At 36.6% G+C, this 25,097-nt stretch overlaps 1 protein-coding gene across 2 annotated transcripts in view; it reads right to left on the minus strand.

Annotated features, from left to right (window-relative positions):
* LOC128854728 (uncharacterized) overlaps nucleotides 1-25,097 on the minus strand; it is a 236,886-nt gene that overhangs the window by 84,908 nt on the left and 126,881 nt on the right. Inside the window, exon 3 of one of the 2 annotated variants that reach the window (XM_054089042.1) lies at nucleotides 2,352-3,784. In XM_054089042.1, coding sequence (XP_053945017.1) covers nucleotides 2,352-2,802 — 451 coding nt within the window. In that variant the 5' untranslated portion in view covers nucleotides 2,803-3,784. Of the gene's footprint in view, nucleotides 1-2,101; nucleotides 3,785-25,097 lie in introns of those variants that run through there. The other variant, XM_054089041.1, reaches the window with a different exon arrangement.

Here is a 25,097-nt window from a genome sequence, read left to right on the forward strand (position 1 = left end):
TTCGCAATTTTGAATTGCTTTGGAACAAAACCGGTCCACTCAATAGCATTGGATGCTTTCCATTTCAATTCAACCGGGCTATTCGGGTCATGTTCTTCGATTTCGATGTAACTCAAATATGTTGCTCTCTGATCAAAATAATCAGAAACGTATTTTTTTTGTTCGCCCGAAAAAAAAATTTTTTCAAGATTTATCGGCAATTTTGTTCTTCGGCTCAAAATCGATTTTTTTCATTACATAAAAATTTTTTTTTTACATGCTCATAACTGAGTCAAAAATGAACCGATTTTAATGGTTCTACGTTCAAAATGGCCATCATTACTTACACGAACGACTTCACGTAGAAACAATTGCAAAAAAGTAGTTGAACATTTTTTATTTTGCAACAAACAAAAAGTGCGAAATAGGTTTTTTACTGAAAAATTCATTACTCAAAAACAACTCATTTTAGCTACTAGGCATTCAGCTCAATTGAAGTTTGAGGTGTCCTCTTGATTTAGAAAAAGTTATAAAAAAAAAATACACTTTTTGAAATATTGAATTTCGAAAAAATTTCATTTTTTTTCTTTTTTGCTAAATAAAAAATTTTCAACTACTTTTTCGCAATTGTTTCTACGTGAACTCACTCGTGTAAGTAATAACGATCATTTTGAACCCAGAATTATTAAAATCGGTTCATTTTTGACTAAGTTACGGGCATTTAAAAAAAAAAGTTTCTTATATAATTAAAAAAAATCGATTTTGAGCCGAAAAACAAAATTGCCGATAACTCTTGAAAAAAAATTTTTTCGGGCGAACAAAAAAATACGTCTCTCATTATTTTGAGTTACATCGAAATCGAAGAACATTACCCGAATAGCCCGGTTGAATTGAAATGGAAAGCATCATTGAAGAGTTGCGTGATGTATTTTAAACCTGCGTACGGGAGGTATTTGAGGACTTTGCTGGTTACAAGGTCATATCCTGAAGCCTTGTTTGCTTTGATGGTCATAATGATTTTTTGGATTTCCGATATTATTGTAGGTACAATTGGCAGCGACATTTGGTGAGGTGCATCAAGATACTCAAAGATATCGGTTTCGTATATTGGGGATGTGGATGGATGCGGAGTAAATACTGATGTAAGATACTTTGCGAACGCCTTAGCTTTGTCCTTGTCAGTTTTTCGCCAACCGCTCAAATTACTTCTTAGTACAGGAACTCTTGTTGTCGAATTGTCGAAGTTTTTCAGTGCCTTCCATAGGGAATAATCATGGAGAACTGCTTTATTAAAAAACTCTAAAGCTTTTTCTATATCCAGCCAGTTTTTTAAGGGTAGATCGAGGTGCAATGTGTCATCAATTATGGACCGGAATGAAGGACAATGTGTTTGTATACTGTCCAGATTGACCGGTTTCTGAACATGAACATAATAAGAGCTGAGCCGAGCAAGTATCGGGGAATGATATTATATGAGGATAAGTCGAGCGAAGACTTTAATACCAATCAATCAAGCAGCTTATTTAGATCAGCTGGCTAGGATGTTTGTTCTACTGTTGACGCGTGTCTATAATGTCCAGATTGGATGGTTCTGTATAATGACAGGCCTTTAGGGTTTGTAGTTCTCGAGCCACAGGACGGATGTTTGGCATTATAATCAGCAGATGACACGAAATTAATTTGTAAACCAGTTACAATAACAATGACAAAAAATATATAAATTAGTTGAAAGGAAATACAACCGATTCTAAAGCAAGTGAGAAAAATGACAAGTACAGCCATAGATAAAAAAATATTGGTATTCTAAACCTCGTCACCCAGGGCAATTCAGCAAGTCTAGTCCGCATAGCCAAAGCTTTGTTAAAACGCTAATGCTCCCGTAACTAAGCGAGAGGATATATAATATAATATATTTTTTGCGTTTGTATGTGTGTGAGTTTTCTTGCAGCATTGCACGTTGAAAGTCTAATTAAAATAAAAATATGCCACGGGTGAATCTTTCCCTTGCTATGCTGAAGGGCGCGGCGTATACGAAATTTTAATTAAATGGAATTTTGGTGAAGGTTGTGGCACCAAAAATAATATTTCATGGCATTATTACAAGTGCCATTTTGCCTCTTATTGTTATTTTTCACATATGTGTGTTTATTTTTAGCGGCATTAGTACGACTTTAACACTTTTCCAGCTTCCTCTGACACAACATTTTACCAGTGTGCGCGTTTGTATCCCCCACTGGCCTAAAAATCATGCATGTAAATCATGTAAATTGACAGCGGTTGCAATCACAGTATGCCATTTTGACTTGGAGCTAAATGTATTGAAGGGGATGTAACAACAACAAAACAAATACATGAAATATACAATAACTCACCTGGATCATCGTCATCATCCCAATCGATTTGGCCGGCGCTTATGCTAAAATTCGCTGTAAATACCAACAGAGTGACAAGGCCAACGATGCAGCTACGCCAACTGCGCCAACTGCTCAAACCAGAAGCTAGCAGTAGTTGAGGCGGCGATTGCGCAGCATTTGTGTTGCTATCTTTGCCGCTGCTACTGCTGCTGCGGGTGCTTTTTCTGCTTATGTGGGTGGTTGGTGTTGCTTTTCTTGGTGTAGGAAGCGTTAACGATGCAGTTTCACATATCACTGGCAATGAACTACATATTCTTGTTGCTGTTGTTGTGGCTGCAGGTGTGCATGTGTTCATTACCGTTGTGGAAGCGCAAACGTGCGCTGTTGTTGTTTTACCAATTTTAGCTTTATTGTAGCGTAGCGCCGTCATCGATAGCGTCGTTGATCGTTGTAATTTTAACAAATCCATTTTTGCGAAAATTGTAGAAATTTTACTTTGGGTCGGGTTGTTATTATTCGACGATTTATTCGTACTGAAAGTATTATTTAGGTTTTATGGTGGCACACTAACCATACTTGTTTTGTGCAATATTTCTTTCCCTTACCCTTGTGTTTTTTTGTTTTACTTTCCGCTCGCGCTGCAGAAAACTTGTCGTTGTTGGTTGGTTGTTGCTCTTGATGCTGTTGCTGCTGTATTCGGAAGTTATAATTTAATTTGCAACGTCACAACTTGTACCCAACTTACAAAGGATATGCTGTCGTGTATCTCGCGCTATCTTTGCTGCTGCTGCTCTTCCTGTTGTTGTTGTTATCTTATGTTGTTTGTAGCACTTTTCCGTTAGCGCTGCGCTTGTATTCTGCAAGCAATTGCTTGTTTTGCATGTTTCACAACACTTGCCATGCTCTAATGAAGCAACAATGTGCGCCACCAGTCAGCAACAATTACAACAAAAATGGAAATGACCAGCATGCAAAATCTACCTTAAAAGTTTTTGCTGCGTTTCGCTCAGCTCGGGCTTATTTATTTATTTTTTTCAACTTGCAATGTTGTGGAATTTCCTTTTAAAATTCCGTCGCTGTTTTGCTTTGGAATTTCTTATTTTGTATGCTAGACTTTCTTCTTGCTCTTCACTCTACTTATGCGTTTCTATTCAATTACCACCGCTGTGTGTATTTTTTGCCTTTTCGTACACCTCATCTTTGCCTCAGCTTCGCTAATTAACTTGCTTTTCTAGTCCTAATTTCCACCACTTGAAAGTGTTTGGCCCGTATTTGCCACGAAAAAGAGGTTTTTTTGTTTTTTTTGCCGTTGGCTTTCGAAATTTCTAAAGTATTCACGTTTTTTGTGTTTTTCTTTTTTATGATCCGCCAATGACTACTTGCCAGTCTCAAGATGTCTTCTTAGTCATTTTGCGCACATTCACAAATGCCACTAGAGTACTTTTGAAAATCTGTAAATAAAGGAGAAAACCATGAAACATCGAGTAAAATGAAGCAACCATAAAAAGAACGAATTGAATAAAGACATAATAGCAAGAATAAAATTAATTAAAATTTCAGTAATTCCACGCATACAATTAAATGTGGGTTTAAGAGCAAATTATTTGTATCCTGCATAAAATGGCATACACGTGCCAGCACAACAACGAAGAAGAAGAAGAAGACAAAAACAATAACACTTAGGTAAACCTTTCAAAATAAGCACAAGCACCAAAACACAGCGAATGAATACCTTAAATATCCCGTTAACTAGACTTTGAAACTTCAAGCGACTCAATTTCGAAGTATTTTACTGAAAACATAGAACAGCCCAACCTTCACTATTGGTTTAATAGAGAACGCATTGCTCTGAGAGCTTTCGATATTTTTTTACATATTTTAAAAGTAAAATATGTTAAAAATATAATGGGAAAATTTTAGACTAAAGTACAAAATATCAGTAAAGTTAAAGCGCATATTGAAGAGCACGTCATAACTGCCTTTTGTTAACCGCCCCGCAAGTAGGGTCCTTCTTTTGTTCTGACATCACCTAGATTCCTTCTTGTATAATAATATATTGTACCGTTGTTATACCTGCTCGATATACCTGAAATGTATATACCTATGAACATCACTACAAACATATTTTGAAGCATAGTTCCATGGGGGTTTTGAAAATAAGCAACAGTATACGTTCATTCTCTCGTGCGTAAGCATCGTCGACAAGTGAAAATGGATAGAAAAGGAAATGATCAAACTTAGTGCGTATTATGGATTAGCAATTACTAGAAACGAAAACTCAGTGGAAGATATGAAGTACGCTGTGTGGGCGTCTTACTACCATTTGATTTCTACTGACGAAAATCCTCAGCATTCCCATTGCCCGGAGGGTGCCGAGGATTGATGTGAGTATCAAAAAATCAAAGCCGAAGAGTAGGAACATACTTTTGTTCATCCGTCTGATTTTGGCGAGGATACCGTGTTGTTTTTGAAGCCGATTTATGAAGAATTGTCGTCAGAGGATCATGTGAAACGCTGCTTAGGCAAAACCACGCAAAACAATAATGAAGCATTTAACCATTGCGTATAGAATTTGGCTCCAAAACATATTTTTGTTGGGCAAAAGACACTTGAAATTGCTACATTGACAGCTGCATGCACTTTCAATGAAGGATATCATCCTATTTTGAAAGCTATGGACACTATGGGAGTCACAATCGGTCCGCAGCTGCTAGCTACGCTACAAAATACAGTGCCGCTCGAGTATCAAAGGCGCATAAAGACGCAGTCAAGGCTTCTAAAGCGGCCAGGTCAATCCGTAGAGCAGTAAAACTTGCTTAAAATGATGCCTTCGAAAAAACCGAAGGATTATTATACGTATCAGCTATAGGCGAGTAATGTAAGTATAAGTTGTGTCAAGAAAATCTATTCGATTATTATGATTTGCACGCGAAAAACATGTTTTTTTTTCAAAAGTCCGCCATTTGTTATGTTTAAAAAAAAGTGCCCCATTGTGGCACCTGCCACAATGGCAGGCCTGCAGAATAATAATCAGTTTAACTTTTTCGTTTCAGATGTCCTGAAAAGCCAAAATCTTGTTGACAAGGCACCTATCTTTTTTTCAAGACGGTTATTTTGGTGCTACACTACTACAAAAAAGTATGTAAAAAAAAATTGTTTTTGTATACTATTTGATGTCAATAATAACATACTATAAAATCAAAACGATCGTATATTATTTGCTTTAAAAAAAAATTACTAAAATACATCTATAAAAAATTAGTATTTGAACAGAGTTAAATATGATTTTCATTCGCGACCCAAGCCAAAAATTTTCAATAATGTATTTATTATGTTAAGAAGTGTACCTGGTGTACCATAATAGATATGTATTTTGATGAGCTATAATTTCTTTAGCATGGAAGTTTTCATTTAAATTGCTATACATGTACATACAGTGGTTGTCAATAAAATTCAGCAAATTTATTGGATACAAATCGAGAATGCCTGGAATACAATGCCCCTGAATAGATGTAAGAGAGAGATGAACTTGTCACAGTCAGAGTATTTACTCAGCCAAAGTATTTACAAATAGCCAGAGTATTTACAAATAGCCAAAAAAAATTTAGTCATGCTTATTTGACCATTCGTTTGAATGAATTAGTTGAAAATTTTCACATATAAATCACTTCACATAAATATCAAATAAGCACTTTGTCAATGGCTGCCTTATACAGGGTTGCCCATATCGACGGACCTGACGGATTTCGATGACTCTTTGGGCCGATTCCAATCGTCGAGGCTTGTCCGCAGACAACAATCGTTGCGTCAATTGAATCTTATACGGGAATAAATACAAATTAATGCAGATAATTCGTTGTAAAGTTCCTGGCGACGTGATGCTGCAACTGCAAATGAGGGATTTCCAACCAAATATTTGGACTTTTCCAATTAAATATTTTTTATTTAAATTTTTCTTTTTTTTCATTTAAACACAAGCTACTCTAAAGAGTTCTTCCAGTTCTTACTGATACTACTTGCATTTTATGACTAAGGGAGGAATATATTTAAACTAATTAATGCCGTACTTGTTCCCTACTCAGTAAGTAACTTTTCAAGAAAATTGTTATTAATAATTTCTATGCCCAGAAGAACAACTATAGGAGTTTATTTGTCTTGGTATAGAGTGAGTACTAAGTTCTTATCCGCCACTGTACATACAGCTCGCGAAAAAAGTGAAGTTTTGTCAACTTTCCCTTGTATTTTAATTTTCATAATTTTTTTATACAAATAAAGTTCATTCTACACGAAACATCATATAAATCAAAGTTACGAGATTCGTACAAAATTTGTAAAAATTCGTACAATTTGCATGTAATTTTCAAGCTTTTTAATCAGAATTTAAGAAAAATTGTTTTTGCGATTTTATAGCACATTAAATTTTATGACAAATAAATTACTTTTCTGCGCTTTTTCTCCATTTGTTATATGGAAAAAATATGTGCCACGTATATAGCCGAAAGGTATTTCAGCCATGAAATGCATGAGCATCAAAACACACACCGCAAATTGGAAGAGGAGCTCGGTACAACACCCAAAAGTCGCAAATTATAAACACAGTGTACTCTCACCTAACGGACACCTCTCTTAAGCGGACACCTCCCATAAACGAACAGTGTTTTCAGTACCAAAAAGTTCTTAAAGGTATTTGAAAACTCACCCGTTACGTGGCGATGTATGACGTCTGATTTAATGACACATTTTTTCATGCAGTCCGATAGAAAAATATAACTTCAAGACCGGAACGTCGCTATATTTCTCCCATCTTAGCAATCGAAAATTGAAAAATGTTAAAGTTATTTTTCTCCCAGCAAACACAACAGCATTTTGCCAGCCCCTTGACCAAAGCGTTATAAAAAACTTTAGTTTCATGTACAAATCGTTATTTTTAAAACACATTTTGTTTCAGATAGAAGAGACAAATTCTGCTATGGAGTTGTCCAAATCAATTAATTTATTAGATGTGGTTTATTTCATGCATAAAGTGTGGGAGCAAGTGAGTCCACAGACAATACAAAGTTGTTCCATTAAAGCTAAGTTAAAGCGGTTGGCCCGCTGAAGATGAGCTTCCGCTATCAGCCAAGTACAGGGTTCTCTAACGTTGTTAATCGAGTTCACAGCGAAATCAAAGTTGACATGAAAAACTGCCTTAATTTAAGTAATGAAATATTCATTAGTGATGGAAATTCGGAAAATATCAATACTGAAGTGTTAACTGTTTCCCAACAATTGTTGGCCATCTCGTCTGAAGATGAAATACAATAGAAAATGAGATTGTCGACAAGTTAACTTCCTATTAAGAGGCTTATTTAGCTAAAAGAAAACTAAAAGCTTTGTCTTATATGTATGTATGTATTAATATTCTTGTTTTGGAAATAAAGCTGCATTCATCTATGACAAAAATATAAAAAGAGTTCAAAGTAATGTGTAATATAGGGTGGGCCATATAGCGTTTGCTTTTTGAACCAGCTATTTTTTTGAGAACGGTTACACAAATAACATGTCAAAGGTGTTCGTAGTTTACTTAAAGGTTTGACATTTACGAAATGGGACGCTATACGCTTGAACAGAATTGGGAAATATTGAAAACCTATTTCCAAAGTGGTGAGTCTTCTTCTTCTTCCGCGGTTACAGTAAATGGCGACCGTTACCGTGACATGCTCAACGAGTTTTTGTTTCCAAAAATTGAAGAGGATGACACGGACGAAATTTGGTTTCAACAGGACGGTGCAACTTGTCACACTGCCAAAGTTACACTCGAAATTTTGACTACCGTTTTTGAAAACCGAATAATCAGGCGAAATTCCGATATCAATTGGCCGCCTCGGAGCTGTTTAAGCCCGTTGGACTAGTTTTTGTGGGGAGCCGTTAAGGACAAATGCTATGCGAACCATCCAGAGGCGATTGATGCTTTAAATCACGAAATGGAAGTTGCCATTCTTGAAATTGGAGCCCAAACAATCGAAAATGTGCCTTAAAATTGGGCTGATCGAATGGCCTACTGTAAAGCCAGTCATGGCAGTCATTTGAAGATATTATTTTTCATTCATCAAAGACAATGTTCAATCTTCCAAATAAGAAAAAAGGTTTCAAAAAATATTGATTCGTTTTTTAAGTGAAAACTTCTTTAGAATCGTTGGGAGTGATTTGAGACTCGATGAAACGAAAAAGCGACACTAAAAAGAGACATACATATAGATCTTATAGTATATAGCCTGCGAAAGAATGAGATAGAACACAGTTATACAGCGTTCCCTATTCTCCGTCTCCTCTTTGTGCGGTGCTTCGTAGCCTCCCCACTCTTGGCTACGAAGCGTTAAAAGTTGATATACGTATATGTGTGTGGCTGCGTACTGCTGAGCCACGCTAGTATACTGAGTATTGTAGTATGTATACTACACTGCCTATTACTTGCTTTGGTGTTTAGTTCAAGCGTCATACGTATGTATCTTTGTATGTATGCTAGTACGTATGTGTGCGCACCTGCGTATTACGGAGCCACGGTGAGCGAGAAAGCATTATGTATACCTATGCTACACTACCTAATACTTGCTTAGACCAAGCGTCCTACGAATGTTTGTGTGTATGTTAGTACGTCTGTGTAATATACGCGTTACGACGCTCATAATAGCAACCGCGTGTGCTGTATTGCGTCCATATTTGTATATTCGTAAATATTTTCATTTTTTAATATGTACCGCAATTGCAGGCGGTGGTGCAATATACAACAATCAAAATGACGGTGCTCGTATTGTAACTCCACAGATAGATCTGAATGCACAGCAACTAGAATCACTGTCTGTTCAGCTCTCTAAAGTGGGAGAAATATGTGCATGCGAAACCAGATTGAGCAATAGAAAAACAGTTTTAATTGTGGCAATTTATATTTCACCGAATCAATCAATAAATAGCATCTCGGAATTCATTCACGAAAATTTAATAAAGTATACACCAGAAGTATGTGTAACAATCGCACTGAATCGACAACACGATCAAAAACAACCATTGACGCGGTATTTCAAAGATATATTGAAAACATCGAAACCAAAGCATTTGTATCATATTTTAGCTATCATAAGCCACTCGTATCATTTGTTGAAATTGAAAACATTGAGGATGAATAATAATAAAATGAAGAAAATAAAATATGAACTTTATAGCAATATTATAATGAACCTATAACTATCCCGCTCCTAATGCTGCTTTCGTCTCATTCCCTTTGTTTTACGGAAGGTTTCACTTTTATCGCGTCTAACCGGTCTACCAGTCTAGGTATTTTTTTTATAGCCGAGTCAAAAAGCAAATTTTACATGGCAAACAATCCAAACAAAAAATCCGCTCCAATCCAAGTTGTCAAGAAACTAAAAAATTTGGTAATAACTTGAAGCCAGCCCTCCCCATATTGATTAGTTGTCATAATTGCATTAATTGAATTGGTTGGCTAGAACAAATTATAGGTTTTCCTGTTTTGTTCAGAAAGGCAGTTTAATGCATATTGGCTGAAAAATTTAGTTTAAAACACAACTACAGAATTACGAGTAATAATTAATATTTGGTTCCACAGTCGTGGAATTACTAGTGATGATTTATTATGTCCTATACATAGAAAAAAATTAAGCCAAAGCAAATGATTTGATGAATTCGGTAATTTATATTAATAGATATGAATATTGGCCCAACGGTCAAAATTAAACCATGCTATGGGGATTTAAATAAATGCTTTTGTATACCGGTGTGCACTTGTGCTCAAGGGTATTGTAATTTTGTTCATAATTGTACCAGCATAAGGGGATTGATATAGGACATATAGCTATGTATACCGGAATCCTCAGAATTATGAGAGATGTCGATTTACCCATATGCCTCGTGGGCACAATAAGTCGAATAATCGGATTTCACTCATAGATGGCTTGAGTAGAATTTCTAGGTTTGCAGACGTACTACAAATGTAAAACACATTTTGTTATTTGATGGTTGGTAATTGAATGTCAATCAGTAAAAAAGTTTTTTGATCGGTTGCGTAGTTTTCGTTTGGCGTTCATTGAAAAATGAAAAATCAAAAGTATCATTTTCGTCATATTTTTATTTTCGTTTATGGTGACGAAGCTTTAAAAGAAGGGCAGTGTCAAAATCGGTTTGCCAAATTTTGTTCTGGTGATTTTTCACTCAAAGATGGAAAACGCCCTGGTCGTACAATCAAAGCAATAATCGATTCGGATTAACACAGTACAACACGTGGGATTGCAGAGAAGCTTACATACATGCATTGAAAATCACTTAAAACAACTTGGTTATGTTAAAAAAGTCGATACATGGGTTCCTCAAGAGCTTAACGAAATGCATTTAACGCAACGCATTATCAGCTGCGATTTGCTAAAGAAACGTAATTAAAATGATCCATTTTTAAAACTACTGAAAACTGGTGATGAAAAATGGGTTGCTTACAACAATATCAAGTGGAAGAGATCGTGGAGCAGGACAGGTGATCCAACTCAAACAACATCAAAGGCTCATATTCATCAAAAGAAGGTTTTGTTATTAGTTTGGTGGGATTACAAAGGAGTTACTTTTACCTCTTACCACCCAACCGAACGAACAATTCTGATGTCTACATTGAACAACTAATGAAATTAAAGTTAATGCAGTTGAAGAAAAGCGGCCCGAATTGACAAATCGAAAAAGTATTGTATTCCATCATGACAAAGCAAGGCCACACACATTTTTCGAGGTTGGTTGAGATGTTTTGCCACATCCACCATATAGTCCTGACCTTGCACCATCTGATTAATTTTTGTTCCGATCTTTACAAAACTCCTTGAATGGTAAAAATTTCAATAATGACGATGATGTCAAATCGTACCTGATTCAGTTGTTTGCTAATAAAAACCAGAAGTTATATGAACGTGGGATTATGATGCAAAAGGGCATTGATCAAAATGGGCAATACATTACAGAATAAAGTTATTTAGTTCCATGGAAAAATTGTCTTTGATTCTCTTAAAAAAAATTCGGAAATTACTTAGTTGCCAACCCAATATTTCAAAGAAACTTCCTACACATATTACTTCACACCCGGGAAAATTTGGTATTGAAAATAGACGAAATCGGCCCATAACCACTCCCAACTTCCATAAAACCATTATTTAAAAAAAAGAAGAAAACAGGATACCTCTGCTATAAATTTTGAAAAATTATGAAACGGTGAACTCAAAAAAAGAAATGTGACACAAGTAAAGTTTTTATGGTAAATATAGATAGATAAATGTGTATATTTTGATCCAAACTGAGTGCACGTATTCCTCATTTGGTGCCAATACAAATATTATTGAGAACAGATAAAAACCACGCCCACTTTTTATATGTCAAGAGTAAATTTCGTCCGTTTATCTGATGTTACAAGGAATACCCTTCATTGCCCATGAGAAACTTAATTTTTCTAAAGTGTGCACGGGTATATAAAGTTCGGTCCGGACCGAACTTAGTCTTCCTTATTTGTTTTATGTTGAATAACTGAATGTGTTTGGCATAAGGTGAACGTAATTTTACTCAATTTATCATTGTCACCATTACATTTATTTTGTTGTTTGTTTAGAACAAAAAAAATAATGTTTCACTTGTACCCCTCCTTCGTAGAACAACCCGATAAACAGTTCATGGGCAGCCAAATTACTGTGAAATAATATTCAATAGATTAACACCAAACACAATTAACAATAAAAATTTTTGTAATACCTCCAAAAAGGGGGGAAATAAATACCTGCCGCAAGGTTCGCAGTCCATTAACTTAAAGAGAAGGCACGCACTAATCGAAAAATCCAACAAGTCGGAGTCAGATAGGGGAAATTAGAAAGAGTTCGAATGTCCTTCGGAAAAATATGTCGTGTCTGCTTGCAAATGGAAGGAGACTACTAGAACTGTTTTGATTTATTTCTTATGTTTCTGCTTTGTTTTCTTGAGAGCTTTGAAATACATTTTTCAGAAAAAAATCAATTTGCCATATATCTAAAGCCGTTAATTTGCGGAACAATGTTTATTAAGATAATTATGGTTCATACCGATACCTCATAAAATATTTGTCAATATTTTTATAACACCCTTTGAAAACCTAGCGGGTTCATTTGGTGCAAAAAATAAATAATTATAAGTTAAAAAAAGGCAAAGTTTGTCCCCAATCGCAGCTCGAAATTTCAATTGCTGAAACAACTTATTTGATGTTTCATACCTACAGTAGGGATCAAATTCATTAACAACGAAATAATATGAATAGATATGTATACCCTATGATGGAAAAGTAAAGTAAAGGTGATATTGACGGGCCACACAGTCAATAAAGTATAGTATTTATCCGTTTTGAACCGTTTAAGAGATGCTGTACGTCGCAAACGGCCGGAAATGTGGGAAAACAATTATTGGATTTTGCATGATGTTAACGCGCCCTCGCACTGAGACCAAATTGTGCTCGATTATTTGACCAAACACCAAGTAAATACCATCGTGCAAGCACCATATTCTCCTGATATGACCCCGTACGACTTCTTTTTGTTTCCCAAGTTGCAGTTACCACTTCGTAGAAGGAGATTTCAGTCAATAGACGAGATCAAAGAGAATGCGACGAAGAAGATGAAGGCCATCCCTTCGCCGACCTAACAGAGGTGCATGGAAAACTGGGTTAAACGTTGGCACATGTGTGTTGCTTCAGACAGGTCATATTTTGAAGGAGATAAAATAAATTTGCCTGTAATTTAACTCTGTTTTGTTATTCACGGTACTCTCTGATCACAGGGTATATACAATATAATTAGCGCTTACACCCTTTATTGGGTGTTTGGTCGAGCTCATCCTTCTATGATTTTCCACAAATGTAGGGACCCACAGTTTGAACCCGACTCCGAACGATAGATTGTTTTATGAGGAGCTTTTACATGGTGGAAATACACTCAGAGGCTTGCCATTGCCTGCCGAAAAAACTTTTCTATCATTTGTTATTTCATACCCTCAATTTCGAACCTATACACTTCCGAATATTAGTCACGCCCCAATCGATTCGCCTACATCTGCCGCATCTAATGTTTAAATATAAGGGCAGTGTAGCAATCAAGTTAAGATAAACGATTTCGTATCCACCTGCCTTTTATTATTGACCCTGCTTTTTATTTACTTTGTATTTCGCTTTTATGCAAATATATAATTCTTGCCACAAAAAAAACAGTATAATATAAAGTTACAAACTTTGTAAAAAATTAAAAAAAAAATTCAAACAAATTTCATTAAAATTTTAAACTTTTTATACAGAAATTTAGGTAAATTCTAAAAATGCAGTTTTAGAGCCCATCAGATTTTTGGTGCATGCACATTTTCGATAATTTTCTTGTTTTTTTTTTTTGACAGTATTATGCATTTTCTCGACGAATACTCGACAGTTTTTTATACGGAGTAAATACAAAAGATCGCCAGCCAAAACAAATTTTCAGAAATCACTTAATTATTCCAAAATTCAATGAGTTACACCACTGCAACTGGAAATTTTAAACAGATTCTTGTTAAAAAGTTTCAAACTTTTATGAAATTTTGATGAAGTATTGTGGGATTTATTGAAGCTTGTTGAGATTGTTTAAATATCGTACAAATTTTAAAACTTAACGTTACCTCAATTTACGCTTTAATTTCAGTATGAAATTTTGTTTAATAAAAATGCAAAAAAAAGAAAAAACTAAATTACGCCAAAAGTAAATAAATAGTCAAAGATTTGCGATGTCATCTCATTCAAAAAGTTTCCGGAATATATTCAGAAAATTCAAAATACAAACTTATTCATCAAAAGTGATATTCTCGCCTTCAACTTCAATGCACTTATGCCAGCGTTAGATCCAGTTCCTGAAATATATCTGGAACTCTATTTTCCGTATAGCCATCAGAATCGCCTTCGATCTTTTCATTGCTTCCTTTCAGCGGTTGAAAGGCGTTCTCTGTAGTGGTTTTTCGTCTCAATCAAACGGAAAAAAATCACAGGAGCCACATGAAATGAGTTCGTTGGCTGTTGAATGGTATTCGTTGGTCAAAAATTTATGGATAATGATGGCAATATGCGGGAGTGCCTTGTTATGGTGCAAAATGCACGAGTTGTTTCCCCACAAATTCTTTCTTTTTGGCTATTTGCTTCACATAAACATCCTAAAAAGCTCAAATAATAGTTCTTATGAACTGCCGGACCTTCGGGCAAAAATTCGTAGTATTCAAGACTGTTGTAATCTATAAAATCCATAAAAATCGATCTCTTGTTTGACTGAAAACGACGTGGTTTTTTAGTTTTGGTTCATTCGGAGCTCTCCACTAGCTCGCCTGATGTCTGAATTCTTGAACTGCGTGTCATACTTCCCTTTGGTGGTTGTTGGGTCGGATTCAGCCCTGGAAATTTTTCGACTGTCTTTGGCGATATCAACACGGACATTTTTAAGATGAAATTCAGCTCCCATGGGACAAACTTTGTGGCAAATCTAATCAGTTTTCTTAGAGCGTCACCTGGCGGTTCTTCCGGAAACTTTTTGATCAAGGTGGCATGTCGCGCTGCTATTATTGTGAGCACACATTGCTTATTTATTGTCTAATTGAGAGTGCATACAACAACATTAAATCCGTTCGTCGTTGAAAGTTTTTGAAAACTACTACGCGAATACTACTTTTAAAACAGTTTCCCTCTTTCGATAGTAAAACGAAGAATAGTTCAACACCAGAAGAAGAAAAATGTCAAAAGTATTCGGCACCTGACAGCACACACTGTACGAGTATACATAAGCACATAATATAAAGCACGCACTTGCAGGCGCTTACACCATAGAAGAAAAATGTGTTGTACCTTTGCATTGGAGAGGGAATGTGTACATATGCGCATATTAGGGTGGGTTGAATTATTTGCATGAAAATAGCATCGCTACTTTTTTTATTCCTGCTCGTTTCAATTCGTATATACAACAAGTCGCGAAACACTAGTTGTCAAATGAATGTGTCTTTCCGTTCCTGGTATGCGATTCGGGAGAAAAATGTAAAGAGTAAAAAATGTGTGTCCAAAAATTCTCTTTTGATTTTTCGTTTGATCAGAAAACGTAATTCCTCTAAAATATTCGGAATAGGGAATAAAGGAGTTATTTTTCTATAAATAAATAAATAACTCGGTACACTAATGTGGACACACACATTGTGGACAGCTGACGGTGTGGTGCAAGTACATTACACAACTCCTTTTAATGTGAGTAGTACATTTTACAATAGAAGAAATAATACTACAGTAATGAAATAATTGGGCAGTCGCCATAGCCGAATGGTTTGGTGCGTGACTACCATTCGGAATTCGGAGTACGTAGTTTCGAATCTGCGTGAAACATCAAACTGAAGGAAAAGTTTTTTCTAATAGTGGTTGCCCTTCAGCAGGCAATAGCAAATCTCCGAGTGTATTTCTGTCATGAAAAAGCTCCTCATAAAAAATGACGGTCCCTCCATTTTCGCACCACGCACGCCAGAAATAGGAGGAGGAGCTCGACCAAACACCCAAAAAGGTTGTAAGCGCCAATTATAAATATGTATATGTAAAGCGTTCTTCAATTGGCGCGGGTCGATTTTGGGGCCCTGTGGCAGCCATTTTGTTTTGGTGACATCTGTCAAATCTTTTGTTTATTATTCAGTTGTTTATGCCAATCATCATGATAAGTTACACGATTGAACAGCACGTTCAAATGATAAAACTGTATAATCAAAATGAGTGTTCATTAACTCAAACGTTGCGCGCATCGCGCCCATTTTTCAGTATACGTGGTGGCCTTTCCAATTTCTTATGGCCCATATTGAACCATACGGACCTAGACGATATGTGGTTCCAGCAGGACGGCGATATGTGCCACACAGCAAACGCCATTTTATTCCATTTCAACATCTACCCGCCCTTATTGAAAAACCCTTTATAATGCAATAATAATTTCAAAAATTAAAAACTAAAAATGTTTATTGGTGTTGATATTATTCTTCCTTATTTACATGTTCATTTCCGAATGTAGGCGATTGTACAAAAGTATATATGTATACGAGTATGTATATACATATCTATATAAGTGTAGTTGTTGTATATACATTTATGTTGCTAAAACATATTGGTTTTAGTTTCTGTGAAAGCTTCCCTGTCTCTTGCCACATTCCATAACTCTCTGATATAGCCGATTGTCGTCCAGTACTTAATATTTTGCAGCCATGATATCTGCTTCCTGCTTATCTTACGCCTTCCTTCGATTTTTCCTTATCAAGATAAGTTGTAACAATTTGCACTTTTCTTCTCGTAGAATATTCTCGCCATCTTCTCTCGTTTCACCGTCATAAAAAGCTGCCTGTTTGGCGAAGAACTTCATTGTTCGAAACACAGTCAATCCATGAAATTTTTTTATTATGCACAATCCAAGCGCTTTTATCTTGTTCATATCTACTATTTTAAGGGTTCATACCTCCATTGCAATCAAGAGTATTGACTATATTGTCTAGAATTTTTAATTTCATATTAATTTCATGGCTGCAGAGTGTTTTTTTTTTTTCGTTGCAGAATGATGACCTTGTCATTTCTATTATTGTTTTAATTTCTTCGGAGCAGTTCCATTAGTCATTAATCCAACATCCGCGGTATCTAAATTTGTAAATTTATTATGAGTATTTCTTCTGTATACAGCCATGAACTTAGTTTTGGTGACATTAATCTTAAGTCCGTATTTATAACTGTATTTGCCAATTTTATCTTATAAACTTTGTAGATTTTCAATATTGTCTGTAAAAAAGTGACGTGTCATCAGCATATCTGGTGTTATTAATAATTACTCCATTCACCTTTATGCCTTCATTTGCGGTGCAAAGTGATTCTTGAAAAATCGCTTTTTAGTAGATATCATATTAAAGAGAAGGGGTAGCAAAATGCATTTTTCTTCAACGCCTTTTGATATTTCGATTTTATTTGTATTTTCATTGCTTACTCTAACTTCTTGCGGCTCAGCTCCCGTTGAGATTTTGTATACAGCGCAAGTCTTTTTCATGTATGTCTAGTGACTGTAGTATATCAAATATCTTATCGTGTTGTACAGTGTCGAAGGCTTTCTCTTAATCTATGAAACATTGAAAAGTAAACTCGTGCACGTCTTTGCAATTGAAAACAATAACACGCGTGTACCAAATCCATCTTTAAAACCGAATTGGGAGTCTCCCATGGTACTCTCGCATTTAGCATATACCGAAATAGGCAGCTTCTTATATGTGGGTATGCATAAATTTTAGAAAGATTTTAAGGGAATGGTTCATTAAGCTGATCAGCCGATACTCTTAACATTTTTTTGCTTAAGATTCCTCTGACAATGTTATGAAAATAGATTTTAGCCAATCTCGTGGAAACTAGCCAGTATCGTAGATACAGAGTCCGACACTCGAAGTGGAACCAATTAAATAGGTCATAAATTTAGTTTGGAAAATTACTTTTATTCAATTCAAAGTAAAAAATGCGTGAAAATAATACAAAATTAAGAATCAATTTAATTTTGCTCACTCGCCTCGAGACTGGTGGATATTTTAGTTCGGACCTTGCTCTCCAAAATAGCTCAAAGAGAGTAAACCATCGGATTCGCCTCTGGTGAATTTGGGAGCCATTGTGTGGATGTATGAATGGAAGTGTGGAACGTTGTTTTTTAGCCATTCTTGCTTCATTCGAGCTTTGTGAGACGGTGTCGAGTCCTGTTGAAAAGTCCATGGTCTGCCACCGAAATGGTTGTATGCGTTTACCTTGACGCCAGGCTCGATGAAAACGAGCGGCCCAAACCATTATCTGTGGCGGGTGCTGCCTGTTGGTGGCCAATCGATGACTCAAATTTTCCTATGAACGGTCGGACAAATAACTCCTATCGTTTTGAGAGTTTACGAATTGCTTAGTTTGAAAAATTGTCTCGTCCGATAATACAATGTTCGGAAATTGACGCTTTCAGCCAAGCGAAGCAACTCCGTCGCTCTCTCAAGGGATCCTGCGGCTTTTGGATCTTATAAGACTTGACTTTGAGATCATTTTTCAGTATGCGGCGGATGCTACGGTAAGATCTTTTCAGTTCTTTCGCCATTTGATTGGCACTTCGTCGGGGATTTCGCTCAAGTCCCTTCTGCACTTTTTGGACCATTTCACGTGACGTTGCAATGGCGCGATAAGCAAAAGCTTTATTTACTTAAGGTACTCGAGCTCACGAATAATCGCTGGTTGTGCCTTTCCAGCCAAGTAGAATGCAATCACACTACTACGTTGGAAATCCATTACTGATTTTCTTTTTTCGCGTTTACTATCGCCAAAATGCTTCCGCGCCCAGGTAAACAATACTCTGGACTGTCATTTAGTCAACTAACACACAGCTGGTGACCGTGCATCAGAATTATCTGTAGAAAACGAAAATACCGCACAATTCAGCTAAAAACAGATCGACCCTCCCTAATGTACATATATGCGACCCTTGGCAAAGCACTTAAATTTACGCAGTGTGCATTGAGGCGCACACATGAGGAACCCACAAACCAAAAAATAAAAAAATATTCTCAAAAAGTCCGGCTTAACTGCAGCAATGCCATTGGGCAATGGTCACCTGGCATCAGACAGCTGCTCGAGCTAAAGGCAAGTGCACAAACTGTACTAGTATGTCAGCTAAAGAGCAGCATTAGACAGGTTGGCAGTGAAACGAATGGCATGCAGCTAAAGTGCCACCGCATAGCAAAGCATTGAGAAAACACAACATATCACACACCTATACACACGCACATACACTTACTCAACAACCCTAATGAAAGCAGAGGAAGTGAACTCAGCATGTCTGCATGCTTAACACACAATCCATACTCAAAATCGAGTTCTTAAAATAAACTTAAAAATGCAAGTTCACTAGCTAAATGACTAGGCAAACAGAAGGGAGAAGATTCGTTCATACATATATGTATATATATATATGTGTGTATGCCTATGTGGCGGGTGAGTGCGCACTTCTTATATGCAGTGAACTGCAAATATCTGAAGTCAACGCGCCATTTCCGAGACGTGTATGGGCAGGGGATTTAAGTTTAGCGTAAACTTTCAAACCGCACAATTGTGTCGAACTCTAGAGAATTGAACACCCACCCCCTCTAGCCGGTGTACGTGTATGCATTTGTATGTTTGTCAACAATTACTTAGCTCTACTCATACAAGCGGGTATGTACACTAGGGGTGTATCTATATGGTAAGTAAAGCTGAAAGCCAGATTAGCAAGGGCATAACGTTAACTTGTCAACTTCGTTCAGTTAAATACTTGGAAAGAGAACGTTTCAGAGTGTCAGCTATGGAAGTGCGGAGCGGTGACTATGTAAAGGATCCAAAGAGTTCTTGACAATCATGGACTTCATCAATTTAGTAACAACAACATAACATATTCAAAGTTCACCGAAGTACGTTAAAATTTTTTAGTATCAGCGGCTTAATTCTAAAGGCGGATTTCAAATATTACTGCTAAATATACGCAAAAATTGAACTGCTTTAGTTATTACCGGGGCAAATTATTAAGTTGTTAATTAAACGACTTTTTTCGTTTTTTAACGACCCTTTTTAAAACGAAATTTTTTAATATTCAAGATAAAATTCGTTTAGTAAGGCGTGCTAAGTATGCAAATGGTAAGTAGTAAAGTCCTCTCTCGACGAACAAAACTAACACTCTACAAGGCTCTTATCATGCCCGTCGTAACGTATGGCGCGCAGAAGCGTGGCCGATGACAATATTCGATGAAGCGTCGCTCGGAGTGTTTGAGCCGAAAAAAAGATTTGTCAAATATTTTGACATATTGACTGCAGTTCTTAAATTGAATTACAAATTTCAACTTCTTATACATTTAATTTTCAAAGTTACTACTTTACGGCATTAAAAAATTCAAAGACGTTTTCTATTATAAGAGAAATTTATTAGGAAATAATTAAATGAATAATTTAAAATTAAAAATTTGAATATAACAGAAGTTCACTGCTTCGTTTGAAACCTTGCAGCTTTCTTGTGAATCTTACAAACTTTTTTTCCTTGAAGATACACCTTTAATTTAATGCCATTACTACTTATTATAGTCATTAAAGTATATATTACTGTAGTACCTGTCGACAGCCAACCACATCCGTTGGTAGCGGTGGGGATAACACTCCATTTCTCTAAAGAAAGTTTTGGAGCCTCTAATACTATAACAAATTTTTACTCGAGCATATACGTCAATCGAAAATTTGTAAGCATTTGTATGTTCTTTGAGAGAGAAAAAGATTCACTTCATATGACTAAATGATTAACACGAGTTATTTAGTTGAGTTCGAATTTATCCAGAAAATAAAATTAAATAAATATTATTAAAAACCTTGAAAACATATTTAAAATTCCTAAGCCAATTGTTTTATTGTAAGAATAAATTGAGTGGACACTAAAACCTGTAAGAATACCCTTATTGAAAAAATAGTTCGCATACCTACAAAAAGATACAGCTGGAAGCTTCAAACTCCGTGCAAATTCAAAAAGAACTCAAGCAATTTGTATCATAAACTTCACTTTTTATCAGAACTCTTGGAAAAATTTATGGTATGTATGTAGTTTCATTACATTTATTACAGTAAAGTACAAACTTCATGTAAGTTAAAAATTGCGTTGATTTTTGACAACTTTTTTTGCTGACGGCGTTGAGGGTTTTCTTGCATATAAAAAAAAACGTTCGTTTTATAAAGAAAATGCACAAGATTGCCATTATTTAAATTAAATAATTGTACTATAGTTATTTATCTCAGTATATGTACACCTATAACTTCTTTGATATAATTAAAACTAGACCCATCAGGTCTAACTCAAATTTCCTGGAATAGATCAAGTTGTAATTTAATATATTTTTTTCTTGCATGGTATTTCATGTTAGCGGTGTCAAACTTGCACCTATATACAGGTAGGTAGGAAGGTGAAATGGTTGAAGTGCCACTCTGACACTCCCCAAATAGAATTAAAGCGCCGTTTTGTTACCATTACGAGACCTCCAACAGGCAGATATCTACAGTCAGCCAGAGCTGTTGATATAATGGAGAAGAGTGATGAGACTTAGGTTGGCGCTCTAAACCAGGCTGTCGAGGAAAGGAGCACCTAGTGACCTTAATCGTCTAGCTGCCAAACTCGGACACTCACAGAGAAAATTCTCTACAGTCTTCTGCTCTGAAAAGGTCGCCACAGCTTTTTCAATGGGGTTAAATGGTAACTCCAGCCTTTCCGTGTGGGTGCCGATCGTCCAGTAGTCGGTAAGCACAGCTACGAGTTTGGAAATTGAACGGCGAGGAGTCCAAAGGACTTCCTGATTCTGTCAGGCCAATTCAATCCCCTTCCTGGCAAACTGATCGGCAATTTCATTTCCCCTCTATGTTCCTATGGCTTGGAACCCAGATCAGAGAAATGTTACCTGCACACCCAAGAGATTTGATTTTCTCCTTACAGGAGTTTACTAATTTCATTCTGCACCATGACGTCGTCAAAGCCTTAACCGCGGCTTGACTATATTCGTCGCTCCCGTGTTCCCTAAGCCTGCAGGAACGCAAAGACTTCTGCCTGAAAAACACTAACAGTATTCGGCAGTTTGAAGGCGATTGACAAATTGGCTGATTTAGAGAAAACCCCTGCTCCGGCTCCCGATTCCATCTTGGAGCCGTCAGTGAAGATAGAGGTGAAAGCTTCGGTGGAATTTTTCGATCCTATTTGCAAAAATTGCCCTAGCACGACCCTCAAACTCTAGTTTGCTGATAGAGAGATCTGTTCGAAGTTCGGAGAAATACGGTGTTAACTACCCGAAAATGCTACCATGTCCCTTAAGAGATTGCCTCCAGAGGCCAACCGCCTTTAAGCTGATTGTACTTTGAGCTGCGATGGAAAAACGTAAAAGTCGATAGGAAGGAAGTACAAAAGCGCGTTCAGGGCAGCACTGGCGCAAGTTTTACATGCTCCGGTGATGCCAATGTATGCAGTCCTTTGCACTCTCCCCAGTTTAGTGATATTATAGCCCTTCCCAAGAGCTTCCCACCAAACCAGGCATCCATGCGTTAAAATTGGCAGAACCACTGCGTTGTACATCCGTGCTGTGGATAACCTGTAACTTGAGTCCGATATACAGTGAGTACACGGTATTGGAGGACATGCATATTTGTGGCTATAAATTCCCGAAATCGTTACTTTTCTTTCCGCTCTTTTTCACATGTTGAATACATGAAGAACTACAACTTAACTCAACAATTACTGTCGCTATATGTACAAATCACACATATTTATAAATATCTAATTTTTTAAGTGCGCCCCTTCGTTCATTCATAAGGTTTGTGGTGAATTGAAAGCATCAGATGGAGACGCCAGAATCTATTGCAAAGCGTAAAAAATACCAGGATCGTTCTGACCCTCTCTGATCTACAGAATTTATTCAACAAGTGCAAGCGAACACGATGACGAGGACTCTTCAAATTCAATGAGAGCTCTTGTGAGGGAGTTTAATGTTTCTGAGAGGCTCATCCCTCGAATTGTCTATGAAGAAGACACTTTATGTCGGAGCAAACACTATAACAGCGAGTAATCTGATAAAATGCTTTGTAAACAAAATTAGAGACCCTGAAGTGTATTATGTTTTATTTCTGAGGAAAAAAAACTTGACCAAAGCTTAAAGTCCAACCGCAGAAATGACAGATGGCTATGATCGAATCCTACAGAGGTTCCAGTTGTCATGCACACGAAGTTTCCAACCACTGTTATGGTTTTAGGTTTTGTGAGCTACAAAGGAATTTCTTTACTCAAGAATTTTGAGTAAATTCTGCGGCATATATCGAAGTACTAGAGACAGCAATGATACCTGCATTGATAAAGTACGCGGTGGCAGCCCACATATCTTTCAGCAAGACTCTGCTCCATCACACAAAGCGCATAACACGGAACATATGGCCACCTAGCTCCGCAGACCATAATCCATAAATAGAGTGAAGCCAATAAGCACAACATCATTTCTTCCCTAATACTAATGCTCAATATGAGTAAAGAGCATTTGATTGGAACATGCAATCGTTTCAGGACCCGCATTAAGGAGGTTATTGTAGCAAATGGAAATTTTATTGAATGGTTTTTCAGTAAAAAATTCAAAAAGTTTCATTAGATTAAAAAAAAAAAATAAAAGCTAATTAATTTTGCTCTCAAGTTATCCTCAAATACCGTACGCACCCTGTATTTATGCGTATGTATTTGAGTGTCAATAGCGGTGACGGCAGTAGGTAGTGAATGTGAAAGTACTGACCACGCGAGCACCTGCTGCATCCGCTCTACAATAACTTTACGAGTAGAGGAAAATGCGGTATTCTTAATATCAACACATGCACACTTCTACTCAACTAACTGGCGTAGGTACGAGTATTTGCGCGTCTGTCCAATTTCACTCCCAATAAACTTCAGGCTCAACTGATTGTGTCAGTGTGTGCGTGGAACAACTATTTGGCTGACCGAGTTGAGCTGAGGTATTTGCACAATTGCCAAGCTGAGCAGGTGCCAACTAGCAAGCAGACGGTATGTACATGACTTCAAACAGGCACACATACAGGCGACATATAAATATGTATGTATGATATATATGCAATAACACAAAGTTCCCCGTTCGTGCACCTATGTACACAAACACAAACACTTGAGCTTCGGAAATACGAGTGTATGTTTATAGATATGAATGTAGGTATGTGTGTACATACGATATATGTATGACAGCAGTCGTGGTCGTTCTTCATACTGGCTTTGCCAGTACTTCCACTAACATTTCGATTTCCACAGACAACCACTAACGTCCGTCGTTGCCAAAGTATTATATTTTCCTTGTAAAACTCACGCTTTTGTTGTTCATGTTGTTGTTTTTGTTTGTTATTGGTGTTGTTTTTTTGTTTTATTGTAGACTTCGTTTTTCGTGCACAATTCATGAACTGCACTCAGTAAAGTGTACTCACAGTCGTATATCATATTTGCACTATGTGCCCCAATTTCAAACTTTCCAAATGCTCATCCTCTGCCCACACTAACGCCCCATCGTCTGACTATACATACATACATTCATACATAAATTCTATTGCTGGTGGATTCCTTTTCTACTGCAACACCATCCTGTTCGATATTGCGTACTCATTCAATTTTGTTTACAACTTCAAATGGACACCGATCTAAAGAATATCGGTTGAACAAATATTGTTAAATAAATAAAAAAGTTAAATAAAATAAAGTAAGCCAACGGATGCGATGAACGAAAAACTCAAGCAATTTTATTGCACTTAAGTCATGGTATATGTATCTTTACAGGGTGGCCCATTAGCTGCTGTATTTTTAAGTCATATCGATGGTTTTCGAGAAAAGTGACATAATTCAAAAATACAAAATACTGAGTTTCTAGATAAGTGACGCGCCAATCCGATCACCTGACAAAACGACACTAACGCCATCTCTCAGAATTGCTTCAAGATTCGCTTATGACGCTTTTCCAGATAAAAATATATAAATTCTGTAGTTGATTTTTGCTTTCAACGGCAAAACTCCGAATTTTGAGTTGTGTCGCTTTTCTCGAAAACCATCGATACATTATTTTGTTGAAGATAGCTTTCTTTCGCTCAAAAGTATTGATTAGCAGCCAGAAATTGTGGAT

This window comes from Anastrepha ludens, chromosome 2, assembly GCF_028408465.1.
Source record: "Anastrepha ludens isolate Willacy chromosome 2, idAnaLude1.1, whole genome shotgun sequence".
In the NCBI taxonomy this organism is placed as follows: Eukaryota; Metazoa; Arthropoda; class Insecta; order Diptera; family Tephritidae; genus Anastrepha; species Anastrepha ludens.